Raw genomic sequence first — 18,447 nt, forward strand, 5'->3', positions numbered from 1 at the left:
AAAATATGGATGCTGCTGGGCATAAAAAAATCTAAACTTATTGCCAAGCAACAAACTGTATGTTAGCAGCAAATGTAATATAAAGAGGCTGAGTAAAATAAGCGTTGCTAAGTAGAAGTCAGTAGAAGTTAAGAGTGGGATGTGAAAGCTTTGACAGCCTCGTTAATCTTCATGGTAAATGGCCTGTATTTGATATAGCGCCTTCTAGAGTCCTGGAACCCCCCAAGACGCTTTACAACACAATCAGTCATTCACCAATTCACACACACATTCACACACTGGTGGGGATGAGCTACAATGTAGCCACAGCTGCCATGGGGCGCACTGACAGAGGCGAGGCTGCCGAGCACTGGCACTACCGGTCCCTCCGACCACCACCAGCAGGCAATGTGGGTTAAGTGTCTTGCCCAAGGACACAACGACAGCAACAGACTGAGTGGGGCTCGAACCTGCAACCTTCCGATTACGGGGCGAGCACTTAACTCCTGTGCCACCCTCGCCCCAGACGGTGGCACATGATTTTCCTGTATAAAAAAATCAGTTAAATATGTCACATAGGAGACACACACAGTGATATTTGAGAAGTGAAACGGAGTTTATGGGATTTACAGAAAATGTGAAATTATTGTTTAAACAAAATCAGGCAGGCACTGTTATCTTATTGAACCTAAAACGTTTAGAACTAAATATTGGAACTCAAAATTGGTTTGGTAAGCTCAGTGACCTTTGACCTCCATACACAGGTGAATTCAATTATGAGAGAGACCATTTAAGGGGGCCAGTTGTAAGTTTCCTTCCTCTTTGAATATTCTCTGAAGAGCAGCAACATGGGGTCTTAAAACAACTCTCACATGACCTGAAAACAAAGCTTGTTCAATTATCATGGTTTAGGGGAAGGATACAGAAAGCGGTCTCAGAGATCTCAGCTGTCTGTTTCCACAGTTAGAAACATGTTGAGAAAATGGAAGACCACAGGCACAGTTCAAGTTAAGGCAACAAGAAACATCTTGGATAAACAAAAGCAAAGAATGGTGAGAACAGCCAGATTCAACCCACAGACCAGCACCGAAGACCTACAACATCATCTTGCTGCAGATGGGAGTCACTGTGCAAAGTATTTGGCGCACTTTACACAAGGAGATGCTGTACATGAGAGTGATGCAGAGGAAGCCTTTTCTCCACCCACAGCACAAACCGCTGCTTGAGGTTTGCTAAAGCACATTTGGACAAGCCAGCTTCATTCTGGAATAAGGTGCTGTGGACTGATGAGACTAAAACTGAGTTATCTGGGCATAACAAGGGGTGTTATGCATGGAGGAGAAAGAACACATTCCAAGAAAAACACCTGCTACCAACAGTAAAACATGGTGGTGGTTCCATCATGCTGTGGGCTGTGTGCCCAGTGCAGGAACTGGGAATCTTGTTAAAGTTGAGGGATGCAAAGATTCCACTCAATATCAGCAGATTCTGGAGACCAATGTCCAGGAATCAGTGACAAATCTGAAGCTGCACCAGGGCTGGCTCTTTCAACAAGACAACAACCCTAAACACTTCTCACAATCTACTAAGGCATTCAACAAGTAGAACATTCTGGAATGTTCATCTCAGTCCCCAGACCTGAATATTATTAAAAATATGTGGTGTGAGGCCAAGGGTCACTGAGCTTACCAAGCCAATTTAAGTTCCATTAATTAGTTCTAAAGGTTTTGGAATCAATAAGCCAACAGTGCCTAGATGTACGCACCTGCCACATTTGGTTTAAACAATTATTGCACACTTTCTGTAAATCCTGTAAACTTCATTTCACTTCTCAAATATCGCTGTGTGTGTCTCCTATACGATATATTTAAATGAATTTTTTTATTGCTACAATCAACGATTTATAAATGAAAATCATGAAGATTAACAAGAAGAGCAACGTTCATCTTCTCCATAAGGATAAACAGTTTTTCAATCATATTAGGACACAGTGTTCTAAAGTCGGGTGGATTGTCCATTATAGAGACTATTTTGTTTAGTGATGTCTTGACTTTTATTGACATAAATGTCAGTGCGTACATTTCTTGGATACATTTTTATTTGAATACCACAGCGATCAATCATAAATGTAACAACATTAAATCATTCCCAATGTGATGAAGGAGTCTTTAGTCACTTACATGTAAGAAGGGGATGATGCCATCACGAGCAATGGCCTGCAACAGGCGAGGAGCACCAGTCAAGCTCTGCAGGCCTGCACCGCAGCAAGAGAAAAACGAGCCAATCACTATCACCGAGGGCGACGGCCATGCCAGAGCACCAATAACTGGGTTGTTAACGGAGTATCCAAACCTGAAAAATGCCAATCAAGACATAGGGTTTGATGAACATGTCAGTCGAACGAGATCCTATCAAAGTGTTTTATGTTGAGTTTTACTTTCAACATGTTTATGTTTATGTATTTAGCAGACGCTATTTACAAGTGATAATCAGCATATTGCCCTTGAGGCTAACAACAACAACAACAACTTAACATGTTTGCTTACTTGTCTCTCAGCACCACTCCTTCAATACAGGCTCCAAACAACACCACAAAGGAGATGTCTGACCGAGAAGTTAAGACAGAAACACCAATTTAAAAAGAATAAACCAACAAGAACTGTCAGATCTATCACAAGCTTTTATAAAAAACTAATTCATGACCGTCTTTTCCCACGTTTAACATAACAGAGCCTGGAGGATACAAACAAAGGAGGTGGTGAGAATAGCCAGGATGGTTCCAGTCGGTATGGATCTTTGAGCGTCTCGAAGATCACCGGACCTGTTGGAACCGGCCATGATACCTGAAATGAGACAAGCATATGCAGGTAAATAGGTTTAGTTATCCAATTTCTAGAAAAGCTGCCAGGTGACAAAATTATTTGTTATAGATTTGATATTTTTCTTTATTTTGTTTTTTGTTTTGAGCATATTTAAAAATTGAAGGAGTTACCTGTGACAGAGGGGAAATATATCCCCACTAACAATGTGAAGTAAGTGGTGATGTCATTGAAGACAAAGTACTTGTTTTTGTCGTTGGATGGGACTTGAGCAGGTACTGAATAATGATTTTCCTTCTCTATCATCGTCCCTGCTGGACCATAGTGGCTCCACAAGTTTTCTAATGGAAAAACAGAAGCTCCATCAAATGTGACCAAAAAGATGAAGTTATGGATTTTGTCTGGGTCAAAAGTTGATTATTTTTGCTTGAACACGATGCAACAAAAACAGTGAAGAAACATCCGACCTTTGATTATTCCACTCAGGAGCCCTGGTATGGCCTTTATTTCTGTCAGATTGTTCAAGAGGAAGTACTCGTCACAAGTTTCATTTGTACAGAAAAAGTCCCACAGGTTGGTGCGGACGGATACGTTTTTCACTACTTCCATCTTCGAACAGGACTGAATCATTTCACCCCTCAGAGAGCGATTCCCCAACAGACACACACTGCAGAGGAGTGGGGCATTTTCCATTTTTAAATAAGAGAAATAATTTATTAACCAGAACAATTTCTGTTTTCCACATTCTTAATTACTCACTTAAACTCTGATTGGTTCAACGGTATGAGGGTTTTGATGACTCCCGCATAAGTAGCCATGATGGACAGAATCACACAGGAGAGAAACACTAAAGCCAGCTTGTTCACGTACCTGCAGACACAAGGAGACAGAGGTGAGATTGTGTGTTTGCATATTTGTTTTGGATTATTTATGTGCGAGAACTCACTTCACCCCAACAAACACCACTAGCGCCATCAGGATCAGACAGCATGTCCCGTAGACGCGAATGTTGTTGAGCATCGCTTCATTATTGCTTTCCTTAAACACTGTTGCTGTGGGAACGATGTATATCTGGAAAAGAACAGAAACTTGATGACTTCCCAAAATGCAGCTACCATGAAAACAGATGTGGCTGAGGGAAAGTACCAGCAGGATCTCTATGGTGCCCAGGATGTACAGCGATCCTGCAAAGGTAGTTCCCAGGTAGAAGCAAAGACCAACTGCTCCTCCAAACTCTGGACCCAAAGATCTGGAAATCATATAATACGAGCCACCAGCTGTAAAGGGGTATAAAAAAAGTAATTAAAACATAATTCAGCACCAAATTGACTGCATGCTGAACTTTTGCCTTGCAGCAAGCAGGTTGCAGGTTTGAAAACCCGCTGCAGCCTTGTTTGAAGTTAGCCTGTTCTCCCCGTGCAAGTGTTTTCCAGTCACTCAGATTTCCTCCCACACACCAAAAACATACATATCAGATTAACTGGCAACCCTGACTTGTCCCTAGGTGTGAGTGAGTGTGTGACTGCATGTCTCTGTGATGAACTGCCCTGCCTGGTAAGTAAGTGGTTAAGAAAAGGAATCAGGGAGCATCAAAAAGGTAAAAGTAAACCTTTGCATGATATAACTGCTATTCAAAATCTGGGATGTTCTTTCAATAGCTTCTCTAGAATTGTTTATGTATAATTTAGCAAATGACGAGTCATAAGGCATAAAAACTCTGCTTTTGATCGTAATCATTCACCCCGTTTGCACTCTGGCTTAATAAAGCTATACATACCTGGCACGACTCCATTGGTGGCTATGGCACTCATTGATATGGCTGTGAGAAAAGTCTGTATGGAGGGAAAGAGGACTGATTATAAACATATTCATTAGGGATGTGCATTGGTGAAATTCTGGCGAAACGATACGTATCACAATACAGATACATCACGATTTATTGCGATACATTCAGCCAGTGTCCACCTAGGCCCAGTGCTGTTCTAGGCTGTTTTCTCACCGTTCTCACAATCATTTGTACCTCATGAGATCAGATCATTTAGGCTGTTGGGCCATGTGGAGCAGCTGACATGTGAGATTGAAAATAAGATTTTAATGTTCTGCATGAACCATCTTCTAAGCTCAAGCAGGCCAATACAAGATATTTCATAGACTCGGATGGTTTTATTGTTTTAGCTCATGAGAATGTCTGCTGTGTCATACATTTGAAACTTGACTTCAGATGTGCGATTGTTCAGTTTAAGATTTTATTATGACATGAACTCTGGTATTGATGCGGGAGATGAGTGAAAGGATTTTGTAGTTCAGTTACTCACACAGACACAACACATGAAGACAATGGCAAAGGATTCCAAGATTCCCGCTGTTCCAACAATCCACGTGAGACGCAAAAAGAGAATCACGCCCAGGATGTTCTGCATGCAGGGCAGATACACCCCAATGAATGTTCCCATTTGGGGGACCTGGAGACACACAAACGTGAGCACAGGTGAAAACCAGCAGGAGAGGAAAGCACAAGACTGTTACTGTTTGTGTTGAAGCTTCAAATGTTCTCCCAGCTTGTCACTTATTAACAAAACAAATGTAAAAAATGTAACTTGCACTTTTATGGATTCTTTATTGAATGGATGAAAGACTTTAATGTTTTTAATAGTTTTTATGGTTTTAAGGGTCAGTGGTTTCCCTCAAGCCATAAACAGGGTATCTGCAGGTTTAAGGGAGCCAAATTTAAGACTTTTTAAGATCTTTTTTAAGGCCACTTTGACCAAATGTAAGCAATTTTTTAAAATTAAATTTAAGCTATAATTTCCAGCTATTGCCTGGAACCAGTGCTAACCATGTCGCGAACGTGGGATTAGCCATCCAGTTACCATTAAACTTGCACTTCCCCATGGCGCAAGCTCCCACTAGCTTAACCAGCTAATGTGCTCATCTAAAAATAGCCCCTTTTCATAACCACCTGAATGTGTACGGTTCCGCTTACGCCAACATCGTACACAAAAAATGCTGAACACTCGAAATTCACGAAAATTTTATAGAAATAAAAGAATCTTGTTTATTGGGTCTTTGGTAATTTAAGACCTTTGGAAACTGTATTTAAGGATTATTTGTCATTTTTAAGGATTTTCAAGGCCTTAAATTTGGAAAAGCAAATTTAAGACTTTTAAGACTTTTTAAGGACTAGCGGATACCCTGCATAAAGACAAGTCAGTAAGATCCTTACTTAAAGGGGCATTATGGAAGTTTGACAGCAAAAACATGTATAGAAATAATACATATCTTCTTCATACATTCTCCTGCAATGCTCTGGTCCTGTAGAACGAGCCCTGGCATTTTTATTGTGATTGCCTGTTTTTCTGTAAAATCACAGAAAAAGAGAGCTGCTCGGGTCGAGCAGGCTGCTTCATGCGCGTTCACGCTCAGGCATCGCCCTCCGAACCGTTCTTTGAATGTTGTTTCAGCTGTCATCAAGGATATAAACGTTACAGATGCAGAAGACACCACTGGTGATTTAGCTTGCCTAGTAAAGTTTTGGGCTTTCGTGCAGAAGACCTGGGTTTGATTCTCGACGTGAATATGGCTGTTTCAGAATTTTGTTTTTACAATAATGATATATTTTTTTACAGTAAGATGCCCAAATTTTTATTTGAGACTCGCCGAACGGCATTGAATTCACAGATGAAAAAGATGTGGGTTCAACTTTCATTTTGGAACAATTTTTCAAGTAAGGGAATGGAATTATCTGAGCATGCAGGAGGACTGACCCATCATAAACCTTTACTGAAGAGAAAAGTACAGAACCAAACTATTTAATTAATTAGCTGCGTGTTCTCTTGTCCTCTGTCCTCCGCCCCCCCACCCCCCCCTGACGGGGTCAGCTTCACAGAGCTTCATCTCAGCTGTTATTTTCGTTAAGGAGTGTGCACGTACAGCATGCACGCCTCGTGCACGAGCCTCCTATTGAAGCTGTCGTTACGCTTTTGGCCAGAGGGGGCAATCGCGAGCATAAAAATTCAAAACTCCCTAAAGTCCCTTTAACCTGTTTGAAACAATACAAAGAACTGTTTCATTTGACTGCAGTACTACTAGTCAAAAAAAAATCAAAATATGGCAAATCTTATGGAAACAAAATGGCACCTCTTATGTGGTATTTAAATGCAGTCATGGTCTGCTGAAGGTCCTTAGGGACAGAAAACGGAAAAATAATAAAGATGCCAAAGTTATACTTAAGGCAAGAGCAGCTTGCTTAAATATATTCTATTCCTGCATGTTTCTCCTCTGCTTCAGAACACCTAATTTGTCCTGCTGGGGGACTTCAATGCTCACATGGGCAATGACAGCTTGACCTGGAGGGGTGTGATTGGGAGGAACGGCCCGCCTGATCTGAACTCGAGTGGTGTTTCGTTATTGGACTTCTGTGCAAGCCGCAGTTTGGCCATAACGAACACCATGTTCGAACATAAGGATGCCCATCGGTACACTTGGTACCAGGGCAGCCTAGGTCGCAGGTCGATGATAGACTTTGTAGTCTTATCATCTGACCTGCGGCCGTATGTTTTGGACACCCGAGTGAAGAGAGGAGCGGAGCTGTCAACTGATCACCACTTGGTGGTGAGTTGGATCAGATGGCAGGGGAAGATACCGCGTAGACCTGGTAGACCCAAACGCATAGTGAGGGTCTGCTGGGAACACTTGGCAGAAGAACCTGTTAAGACGGTCTTCAACTCCCACCTCCTTCGTCCTGGGTATCTCAAGGCTATGGATGTTGTAGGGCTGTCATGGTTGACACGTCTCTGCAACATTGCGTGGTCATCGGGGCAGTTCCTGTGGAGTGGCAGACCGGGGTGGTGGTCCCCATCTTTAAGAAGGGTGACCTGAGGGTGTGTTCTAACTATAGGGGGATCACACTCCTCAGCCTCCCTGGAAAGGTCTCCTCCAAGGTACTGGAGAGGAGGGTCCGATCGATAGTTGAATCTCAGATTGAGGAGGAGCAATGTGGTTTTCGTCCTGGCCATGGAACTGTGGACCAGCTCTATACCCTTGCAAGGGTGATGAAGGGGGCATGGGAGTTTGTCCAACCAATCCACATGTGTTTTGTGGATTTGGAGAAGGCTTATGACCGTGTCCCCAGGGGCACCCTGTGGGGGACGCTCCAGGAGTATGGGGTGGGTGGCTTTCTGTTAAGGGCCATTCAGTCCCTTTACCAGAGGAGCGTGAGTTTGGTCCGCATAGCCGGTAGGAAGTCGGACTCCACCAGGGCTGCCCTTTGTCACCGGTTCTGTTCATTACCTTTATGGACAGAATTTCTAGGTGCAGCTGTGGTGTGGAGTGTGTCGAGTTTGGTGGCAGGAGAATCTCGTCTCTGCTTTTTGCGGATGATGTGGTCCTCCTAGCTTCATCCAGCTCTGACCTTCAGCTCTTGCTGGGTAGGTTCGCGGCCGAGTGTGAAGCGGCTGGGATGAGGATCAGCACCTCCAAATCTGAGACCATGGTTCTCGACCGGAAAAGGATGGCTTGCCATCTCCGGGTCGGAGGAGAGGTCCTACCTCAAGTGGAGGAGTTTAAGTATCTCGGGGTCTTGTTCACGAGTGAGGGTAGGAGGGATCGGGAGATTGACAGGCGGATTGGTTCAGCGTCTGCAGTGATGCGGATGCTGAGCCAGTCTGTCGTGGTGAAGAGGGAGCTGAGCCAGAAAGCCAGGCTCTCGATTAACCAGTCGATCTACGTTCCGAAAGAACGAGATTGCGGATACAAGCGGCCGAAATGAGTTTCCTCCGTAGGGTGGCCGGGCTCAGCCTTACAGATAGGGTGAGGAGCTCGGACATTCGGGAGGGACTCGGAGTAGAACCGCTGCTCCTCCGTATCGAAAGGAGCCAGTTGAGGTGGTTTGGGCATCTAGTCAGGTTGCCTCCTGGACGCCTCCCTGGGGAGGTGTTTCGGGCATATCCTGCCGGCAGGAGGCCCCCGGGTCGACCCAGGACACGTTGGAGAGGTTACATCTCCAATCTGGTCCGGGAACGCCTTGGGGTCCTGCCGGAGGAGCTGGTGGAGAAAGCCGGGGAGAGGACGGTGTGGAGCTCCCTAATTGGGATGCTGCCCCCGCGGATAAGCGGAGGAAGACGACGACGACGAACAACCAGTTGTCTAAAAGTCAACCATCTACCCTAAAGATAACCCTACAAAGGCCCAGTCCCAATACTCAAACTTCCACACTGCCCCCCCCCCCCCCCCCCCCCCATAAAAGTCCAGTGTGTGAGTTAGTAGGGTGTTTCGATTCTCACGTGTGGACCTTGGCCCCGCCCCTTTTACAGCCTTGACACGAACTTGGTTGAACCCCGCATCGGTGCAGACTTTAGCAAAGGCTTTTACTCACCATCCACCAGTGTTGGGAACGTTACTTTAAAAAAGTAATTAGTTATAGTTACTGATTACTTTGTCAAAAAAGTAACTCAGTTACTAACTGAGTTACAAGATTATAAAAGTAACTAATCACCAAGAAAAATAACTACTTAGTTACTTTTTTCATTAAAGCATACAAAAACTACTACAATAGTGAAATATAAATGACTAATGACTGGAACATAATAAAATGTATGTCCAAATGTTTTTATAAACCTGAATAATTTAAATAAATAAGGAACAGGAGGAACTACTAACAGGAGCATTACACTTATCTAGACTATTAAAGGGTCACTGTGTGATATTTAACAAGACCCCAATCAGCTAAAATTTAAAATTGCAAATAGAAACACCTGTAAAGGTTCCCGAGCCTTTAAATGGTCTCTCTGTCTAGTTAAATTTCAGAAATGAAAGTAATTCTGCACAGCATTTTAATTTTTCCAGCTTCACATAATTGTCTGCTATTAGTAGCATTTCTGTTGCTGCTAATCTAGTAACGGTTAAATAAATAAATAAAATCCTTTAAAATGACACTAGAACAGGCACAAGCCTGATGGAGGACTTACATTTACTAACTTGGGTCAGACCCAACCACAGAAGAGCTGAAGCTGGGTGGTAAACACACACAGGTAGTTCTAATAACACCTGAGCTCCATGGCGTCTGAGACTGATGCATCAGTGTTACAGCGGGACTAAAGACATGATCAGAAACAGGTTACAGCTGGATGATCTAGGAAGGTGAGCGGACCTTCGGGACGTCCCGCTGTCACGCTAAGAAGGGCACGGCTGCAGATTCCTACCTGCAGCAGCGAATCTGTGGGTCTGCAGCCGTAGATATTCTTCACGGGCCGTGATGCTCTTGGATGAAAACATCTACCTTTTTAGCTCCTGATCAGCTGATGACAGCGTCAACACACCACGCTGCTTAACGCACGCATTTTATTATCAGTAACAGAAACGATAGTTTTGTTTAAAGAAGACGGTAATTCGTTTGCTCGTTACAGAAAGAAAAATTTTTTTTTAACGTGGTTATTTTTAAACTGCATTATTCCCATCAGTGCTCTGTTGTGATGGTTGTGTCTACAGCATGCGGTGACAGTGAGAACACTGAGGGTCTCCGCCCACCCGGCCAATCATCATCGTGTTTGAGTGCGTTACCGACACCTCTCTCTCTCCCTGGCTGCAGCTGAAGTGTGGCGGTCAGAAAGCCTCACACTGCTGCTCAACATTCGACGAGCACATAGCTACCAGTAACGGTAATGGCGTTGCAACAGTGGGAAAAGTAATTAATTAGATTATTCCGTTACCTAAAAAAGAACGCAGTTATATTTAAACAGCGTTACTCCCAACACTGCCATCCACTGATGATACAATGCTCACCATTTCAATTCTATAATTATTTACACACTTGTTTACTAAACGCACATCCAACAAGTGCACTTAATAGAGAGCCATAGGCTGCAGTGCGAGTATTGGGACTGGGCCAGGGAGCACATCTGCTGACAACCCACCATAACAGTGACCCTCGTGGCTCCATCTTCAGCCTCCTCGTGCTCTCGAACGCCCTGGGTGAGGTTAGTGTAGTTGGCCAGCTTGTTGAGAAGGGACGATACCATAGGTGTACTGTCCATTTCCTCCTAAACATGAAAACAAAAACAAAAATTATATTTAGAGGCACAAACATAAACTGCAGAATCCTTGTTAGAGTTACCTCATAAAGAGCCATGTTCTTGCCATCATAAGACTGCTCTTCATCATTGTCAAGGCTGATGAAAGGACTAGACTCTTGCTGACCATCATCTTCTTGTGTGACATAAAACAGAAATGAGATAAGATTCAAAGAAACTCGCCCAGTAGCAAGAAACACATGAGAAGATATTTCTAGATGAAGTTGTATGTAGCATTTTCACAAAATTTGGAATAGACAGTGATCATGATTTAGAAGATAGTACTTAACGTGGTACTATGGACAAACCTTCTCATAGAGGATAAAGACAATTCAGTAATATTGACTGATAAAACACAGATCACATGGTTAAGTAACTAATTAATCTAGGAATATTCTTTAAAATAGCTTAAAGATTCATAAGGAATGACATTGGAAATCCTACTCAGGACATGACTGCTCCAAGTTTCAAAGAGAAAACAGTGAACTTTCAAAATCACTAAAGTTTTGAGTATAAAACTCTTCAATTACATCTTGTATTCACCACTAGGTGTCAGTATTTGCCTATATGTTGATGGTATTTCCTTAACAAGCATGGTCCTAATATTATGTTTCTGACAGACTTGATTTTTATCATATCTACATAAAACATCAATAGAAAAATCGATTTTTGTAGTTGTCTCCATTGTCTGAGGATTTGTTTGCTGATCAGAAACCCCTAAAACAAAACATTTTACATGTAGACAAACAGCAAAATAAGTCAATAAAGACCCTGACAACTGCATGCCGACTGGGATGAGGCTGGGGTTTGAAGAGCGGGGTGGGGTGGGTGGTTTGCACATGAATTCAACAGCTCACAAGATGATTATCCCATTTCAGAGTGCAAACAAAATACTTCAGGTAGTTGAGAAAACTCAGATGAGAAGGAAGCCAAGCGGAGCAACTGATGGTCTAGATTTCAAGGCTAAAGGAAACCTACAATAAGCACAAGTCTTCTTAAGTCTAACGTGCTGGTGATGCTCTCAAGACCTAAATTATTTAATACTTCTAACGTAATTTGAGTCATGATTATATAATGTTACAGCTGATTAAAATACAAAAAATCCCAATTACCATTTGGTTTAATGAAGTGTCAAAACACACAGTCCGAATGCTCTGAACAATACACTCTCTGTGCAGCTCAGTTAAGCAACTTCTCTAAAAAAAAGCTTCCTGGAAAGCACTGGACAGACGAGGGAGTCGGCCCATTTAACTACCAAGGCCAAGGCGAATAACGTAAAATCTGCAGCATTGTTTACCTAAATGCTAAATATTAAGGAACAGAGACAAGGAAAGGACAATAAAAGAACACAAACTAGAGATTTAAGAAAACAACAGTTGTCATTTTCACACACACAAAAAACTAATTAAAATTGACTGATAACCCAACAAACGGCAAACACAATTATCTTCATTTAAACACAAGTAAAACAAAGTTTATGATCTTCAACCGCTACTTACTGCTATCAACTTGCCACCCTAGCATTGATTCCCTGGATGGTACAGAACTATAACTTGTCAGTTCCTATAAGTATCTGCGTATCTGGCTAAGCAGCATACACTTTCATTTAGGGCTGCAGAATATATCGCAAATATATCGTTATCGCGATATCAGCATGCGTAATATGTATATCGCAACGAACCGATAAATATCGCAATGAATGGTCAGCTCAAATGTTTATTACACATAATGCGTTATGTCAATCAAACGGAGGCATGATGTTTTTTTAAGAAATCAAACAGAGCTCTTCACCCATTTGGCCAATTGGGTGGGTTCTCATAGGTTAGATGCCCGCCCCCGAGGCGGACGGCACTCAATTCTGATGGTTAGCAAACACCCGAGTTAGCTTTCTTCTGCTCTTTCTGCTTTTCCCGGGATCCACTGATTGCCTTTTCTTGTTCATTTTCTTTTTCCCTTGCCTCTCATCTTTTGCTTTTCTCATTTTTATGACTTTTTTTGGTCATTTTTTAAATTTCTTTGTTTTTGATTATTTTTGTTCCTAAGTTAAGTTTTTATTTGACGGAAGTAATATCGTCATCGCAATATTAATCACTGTTATCACATATCGCAGGTTTTCCTAATATCGTGCAGCCCTCTTTCATTTAACATTCACATTAATTCATTATACTTTCTAAAGTCAAGTTGTGGGTTTCTAGACCACATCAGTCATCCTTTACTCGTTCTGCAAAGCAAACCTTGGTCAAAATGACAATCCGTCCCATCTTAGATTACGGTGGCATCATTTATAGAACTAGGTCAAAAAACTTTTTCATAAACTCAATGTCATTTATCACTCAACAATCATCTGTAAAACTTCGTCATATCAACCAGCAATCAATCCAACAACCAGTGCAATTTACGTCCCAGTAACTTAATCTCTATGGTTGTTCCCAAAGCTCGCACCTCCTTCAGCCGCTCCTCATTCCAGTTTGCTGCTTCCAACGACAGGAATGAGCTGCAAAAATCATAAAAGCTCACTATCCACATTCCATTATCTACCCTCAATAATTCATTGCAATCAATAGTTTCTGATCATTGTGCCTGCTTCTGAGTACTCCTGAGACAGCTCAGGAGGTTGAGCGGGTTGTCCAGTAATCGGAAGGTTCCAGGTTCAATCCCAGCCCTTGCCAGAGAATGCTGCTGTTGTTTCCCTGGGCAAGACACTTAGCCTGCCTTGCCTGCTGGTGGTGGCTGGAGGGACCGGTGGTGCTAGTGGCGTGGCGTTTATGGTTCGTGCGGCTCGTCTCTGCGGTGAGCCAATATTCTCCCAAACTGAACGGGGCAGCATGGAGCTCTATGGCATGCATCCAACACTACACCATAGTAGAAGTAGAAATGACTGTTTACAACATGGCATTTTTTTCCGCATTTTTAACAGCGTCCTCGTCTTTTCCGACAGTGCGAGCTATTTCTCTCCAAGAATGATTAACAACATGTTGATCCTGGTGATCTCTGAGAGCTGAATCATACAAATGTCTGTATTTACGAACCTCTGCCATACTAGTTCTTGCCGGTCCGCCATGTTTTTCCGCGTCCGTCCGTCCGCGTTGCGGAAATCTTGGGCCGTGGGGAGACGCGGTGGAGGGGCATGGTTGTTAAAATGACGCAACTTTTCCGCGCGGAGCCGTGCGGACCTCGTGGACGCGTCAAGCATAAACCAACCTTTAGGCAGGCCTCACCTCTGTCAATGCGTGCCAGGGCAGCTGTGGCTACATTGTAGCTCATCACCACCAGTGTGTGAATGGGTGAATGACAGATTGTCTTGTGAAGTGCCTTGAGGGGTTGTAGAACCCTAAGAAGGTGCTATACACTTACAGTCAATGTACCATGACATTCAGACATCTCTGATTGGCTAACAGCAACCTGACTCTACCACTGACTTAGTTTGCTCTTTGCTCTTGTTGATGGTTTATCTTCACAAATAGCTCGAGCCTGAAGGAGTTCTGTTGTGTTGTGTAGTTGCTAATGCTAACAGTCAGCTGATGCTAGCTGAGATGCACTCTGCTGGACGCTAAACCAACAACAGCCTTTCATGTTATAAACCAAGATGGGTGAATCCATGAATGCTATTTTCAGTGTGGCGTAGATCTGACTGGCTTTTCTAATCTGAGCGTTTCTCAGAGAACTTGGCCTAAAGTACAAAAGGAAAACCTTCTATGTTTTATGACCTGATTACATCTAAACTCCTCAAATAAAACCACTTTAACCTTGGCTACAGTCATTGTCTATAGTCAACACATCAAAACAAACTAAGGTCTAAGAGCTGATATTTGGCGTCCTAGAAGAAAAAAGTGAATGTTTATGTGGATTATAATTTAAAACAGAGTCATTGAGGACAGCACCCGATGCAATCCTGTATCATTCATTTTATCTATTTAATTGGAAAAAACCCCCGTTTATTTCAACGTTTTCTCTCATGAACTTAGACTTCTGTCCTTGTTAAAAGGATTCAAAGAAAGCTTTGAATCGTTTTAGAAGATTGAAATTTATCCCAAAAAGTGACCCTACCCTGAGTAGCAGTCTTCTTGTGAAACCTGATACAGGTCACAGAAAATTATGGCATAGCGATGTTAGTGTTTATACTGGAACCATTTTGTCTAATCAGCACTTGGTGTCTGAGGGTGTGTGTCCATCTGTGCTGTGGGTGACTTCTTCCTCCAGGGCATATATTCAAAGAAAGAGAAACCACTTCATTGCACTAAAACCTTCAGATGTCATTATTTTTATTTTGTTTTGTGGAAACTTCCCTGACAAACTCCACTTAGGTTGCATTTTTCTGCTTAGATTTCACTTTCACTTCTCAATTTCACCGCATTTGATATAAAAAATCTTTGCTTCATGAATTCTATTTTCAAAATTTCTATAGATGCTAGGCAGGGTAAATCCATAGATTAAGCTTTGGTTTCAAAAACCTCACAGGCAGCATTTCTATCACTGGTGATATTCATGTATGATTAATTACGCTGCTTAATAGAAGGAGAATTATATGCACAACAAAATAAACGTCCATTTTAGAGACAAATCTGCTGGTTAATGTTAAAAAGTCATTATTTTTTTTCCTCTAAATGACAACAAGAAGCCAAATTCCCCCTAAAGTTTGAGTTAAACTTCTGCAGATGCAAAGTGAGCCTGGTGCCCTGAGCCACGGTGTGCTCGCCAACTTCAGCGACTAAAGGGTAAGAACTAAACGTAGGACAAAAGCCCCTAAAAATGGACAATACACCGTGAGACATTACCAAGATAATCAAGAACAAAACACACCCAGTTCTTATCTCAGAGCTGTAGACCCAAGCCCAGACCTTTGCAAACGCTCAAATTTTTGCACAACATGGAGGGACAGAAAAATGTCGCACCGTTAGAGAAACAGAAGCAGTTACAGGTGCAGGCGAGGAGGAACAGGGGCCCGGAGCCTCTCGGGTGTCAGTAACATTCAACCAGATATAACTCAGAACAAAGCAGCAGTAAATGCAAGACCTGAGGAAAAAATGACCGTGGTGAAGAGAGGCAAGATATTTAAAATAAAGCAAGCAAACTGAAACTAGTTTCAGTTTTTTTCCTCCCTGGATGTTACCCGAAGGCAGATTGTATCTGCATGCTTTAAATATTTGAACATTTAGTCCTTTCCCTATCAAAAGTTTAAAAAACCAAGAAACGTTAATGCTAAATCTCTTCAGCGCTCAACAGTTACAGCCTCTCTGTGTGAGACCTACAAGTTAAGACTGTTTTGTAGATGTGGCCCAGTTTTGATGAGGCTTGCAGCCTCAGCTATCATTTAGGACAGTAAATACTTGGCAACATAAATGCCCTCCCACCCTGCTGCAGCATGCCTGAAAGCGCCTTGCAAGTTCCGGATGGTTGAACTCTTCTAAGGTGTCTTTTTTTTTTCTGTTAGTGGAGCATGTGCTGCCACAACACAAGTGTGTTTCTCTGTAGGTTTCTGTTTAGTCACTCACACAGTGAGTCATAGATGATCATACCAGCACCACCTATCAGTGTGTGTGTCAAAAGGTCAAAGTAGATGTTTCATCTTGGAGATCTGGTGTACCTGAGTGAGACTCCTGTAAGTTGTCCACGTTCTCTTGGTCTTGAAAGATTTTACCCAGACTGATTGGCTTGTTCTCCTCAGATGCAGCAGGGCTGTTGCTGCCATCCTCCACATCCTCCACTGGTACCACAGTGAAGTTTGTGGGCATCTTGGGTCTTCTGTTACCCGGAAGAAACGCAGAACAACAAGAGTGTGGTGATGAAAACCAGGTAGCTGTAGGATTCCAACTGCAGAGAGGCGAAAAAAATGTTACAAAGCAAGTTTTAAAAAGTGAATCTAGAGTCCAGTCAGCTCTGGTGACTCTGCTAAAAGCCTTAGTTTAACCACAACATGGCACTCATTCCAAAACTTCAGCTTCCTTTCTTTTGTGTCCTCTAAACTTTGGGTAAAGCACCGCCTCCTAAACATGAGGCAGGCTAAAGTCCTCCAGGGGCTTTTGCAACTCCTCTTCCTTGTTATCTTCCCTCCCTCTTTCCTCACATTGCCCCACGTGACTCTATTTACCATTTGAACAGAGCTCAAAACTCTGAAGCTCCTCCTGTCTGCTCTCTGAACCATCCCACTTCCTTCCCTCACACCTCTGGAATGCTAAAAAAAATCTAAAAATCCCCAGAGGGACTCCATAAACCCATTTGAAGAGAATAATTTGAGGGTAAAGTTGGTTTCCTACCTCCTGTTTTGTCCCTTAACTCTACCCTCAGGCTGGCAGTTTTCATCTGAAGAGGAAAAAAATGGGTGTTACCTTTTCCACAGTGCATTCTGGGTAAAAGTGAAGTGCTAATGTGTCCATTACAGACACACACACTTTCCCATTCTCACACACATTATCAGAACAGCAAAGGAAACACCTTGGAAACCTTGAGCTCTTTTTCTCTGTACTCAAGCACCGGTGTGGATGACAATAGACAGTCACAGGGGAAAAGGAGAAAATATGGATACAAATAAACATGGATTGTTTTCAGTTTGTGGGAATTATCATTTCATTGGTAATTTTACTGTAATGTGTATGTCCTGATGTGCTGGAAACACCCTGTGCTTCACAAAAGCAAAATGTATTCTTAGCATGCAGGAAGGTGTCATTAGTCATTTCCCTTTTTTTATTATGTTTTAGCAAAAAGCAGGCATAAAAACGCTTTAATGTTTCAAATAACAAAACCTGCATTAAATTAGAAGATCTTTCTACTGTATGTTTTTTGTTATTGCACAAACAAAATATGGACCTTTTTTTTTATTAAATGCCTGAGTGCGTTTATTAAATACAGGTGGGTATTTATTGGCAATGACTAATATTTTCATATCTGACATGTTTGACTAGAAACTACTATCGTAGGTGAGTAAAAATGTGTAACTAAATACATTTATTTTAGATAACCTATTAACTTTATTTTATTAAGAGAAAAATCAAGTCCCTCTAGTCTCATGTGGATTTAGTTTCACCCTGTGGCCACTAGAGGGTGTGTGATCTGATGTTTGCAATGACTGCATAAAAAAGATGGACAAATCCCACCCATAGCTTTATGTGGGACATGTTTGAAGCCAGATGGGCGGTTTCCGATCGCCACCATCTTGGTTGTGTCACACGCTTTGTCATGCCCAGACAATCCAAAAATGGGAAAAGAGGTGGAGCTGAGAGTGGGTCTGTGAGGGTGGGAGAAAACGATTGACACCCATAAACTCTGAACCAATGTAGCTACGAGCTAACACAAAGCTAAACAGAGCTTGGAGCCAACAGGGGATAGCTTTGAACTACCTGGACTAACCTGAAGCTAAAAGAGGTTTTTGGGTGCTTTTAGCGAGAAAAATGCTGTTGAGCAACTCAAAAGCCAAACATGCATCTACTTTTGGTGCCCAGCCAGCCTCACCAACACATCCTATTTCAACACATAGCCAAACAGTGCTATGTGAAATGCACAGCATTTTCCCCTATTCAACCAGCAGGAAGGACCTTTTATATCGGGGTGTGTCGGTGCAGATCTGAGGAGGAAGCCTCTCATTGTTG

At 42.4% G+C, this 18,447-nt stretch overlaps 1 protein-coding gene across 4 annotated transcripts in view; it reads right to left on the reverse strand.

Annotated features, from left to right (window-relative positions):
- LOC107384198 (solute carrier family 12 member 7) overlaps positions 1-17,202 on the reverse strand; it is a 32,587-nt gene extending 15,385 nt beyond the window's left edge. For 2 of the 4 annotated variants that reach the window (XM_015957306.3, XM_015957304.3), the window contains exons 1-13: positions 16,449-16,808; positions 10,909-11,000; positions 10,709-10,834; positions 5,114-5,260; positions 4,576-4,630; positions 3,945-4,075; positions 3,745-3,869; positions 3,558-3,668; positions 3,266-3,465; positions 2,972-3,139; positions 2,724-2,822; positions 2,526-2,583; positions 2,160-2,331 (exon numbers count right to left, since the gene is read on the reverse strand). In XM_015957306.3, the coding sequence (XP_015812792.1) occupies positions 2,160-2,331; positions 2,526-2,583; positions 2,724-2,822; positions 2,972-3,139; positions 3,266-3,465; positions 3,558-3,668; positions 3,745-3,869; positions 3,945-4,075; positions 4,576-4,630; positions 5,114-5,260; positions 10,709-10,834; positions 10,909-11,000; positions 16,449-16,596 (1,632 nt within the window). In that variant the 5' untranslated portion in view covers positions 16,597-16,808. Of the gene's footprint in view, positions 1-2,159; positions 2,332-2,525; positions 2,584-2,723; positions 2,823-2,971; positions 3,140-3,265; positions 3,466-3,557; positions 3,669-3,744; positions 3,870-3,944; positions 4,076-4,575; positions 4,631-5,113; positions 5,261-10,708; positions 10,835-10,908; positions 11,001-16,448; positions 16,809-17,118 lie in introns of those variants that run through there. The other 2 variants (XM_054736571.2, XM_015957305.3) reach the window with 2 other exon arrangements.
- Positions 17,203-18,447: the final 1,245 nt, after the last annotated feature.

This window comes from Nothobranchius furzeri, chromosome 11 (assembly GCF_043380555.1).
Source record: "Nothobranchius furzeri strain GRZ-AD chromosome 11, NfurGRZ-RIMD1, whole genome shotgun sequence".
Classification (NCBI taxonomy): Eukaryota; Metazoa; Chordata; class Actinopteri; order Cyprinodontiformes; family Nothobranchiidae; genus Nothobranchius; species Nothobranchius furzeri.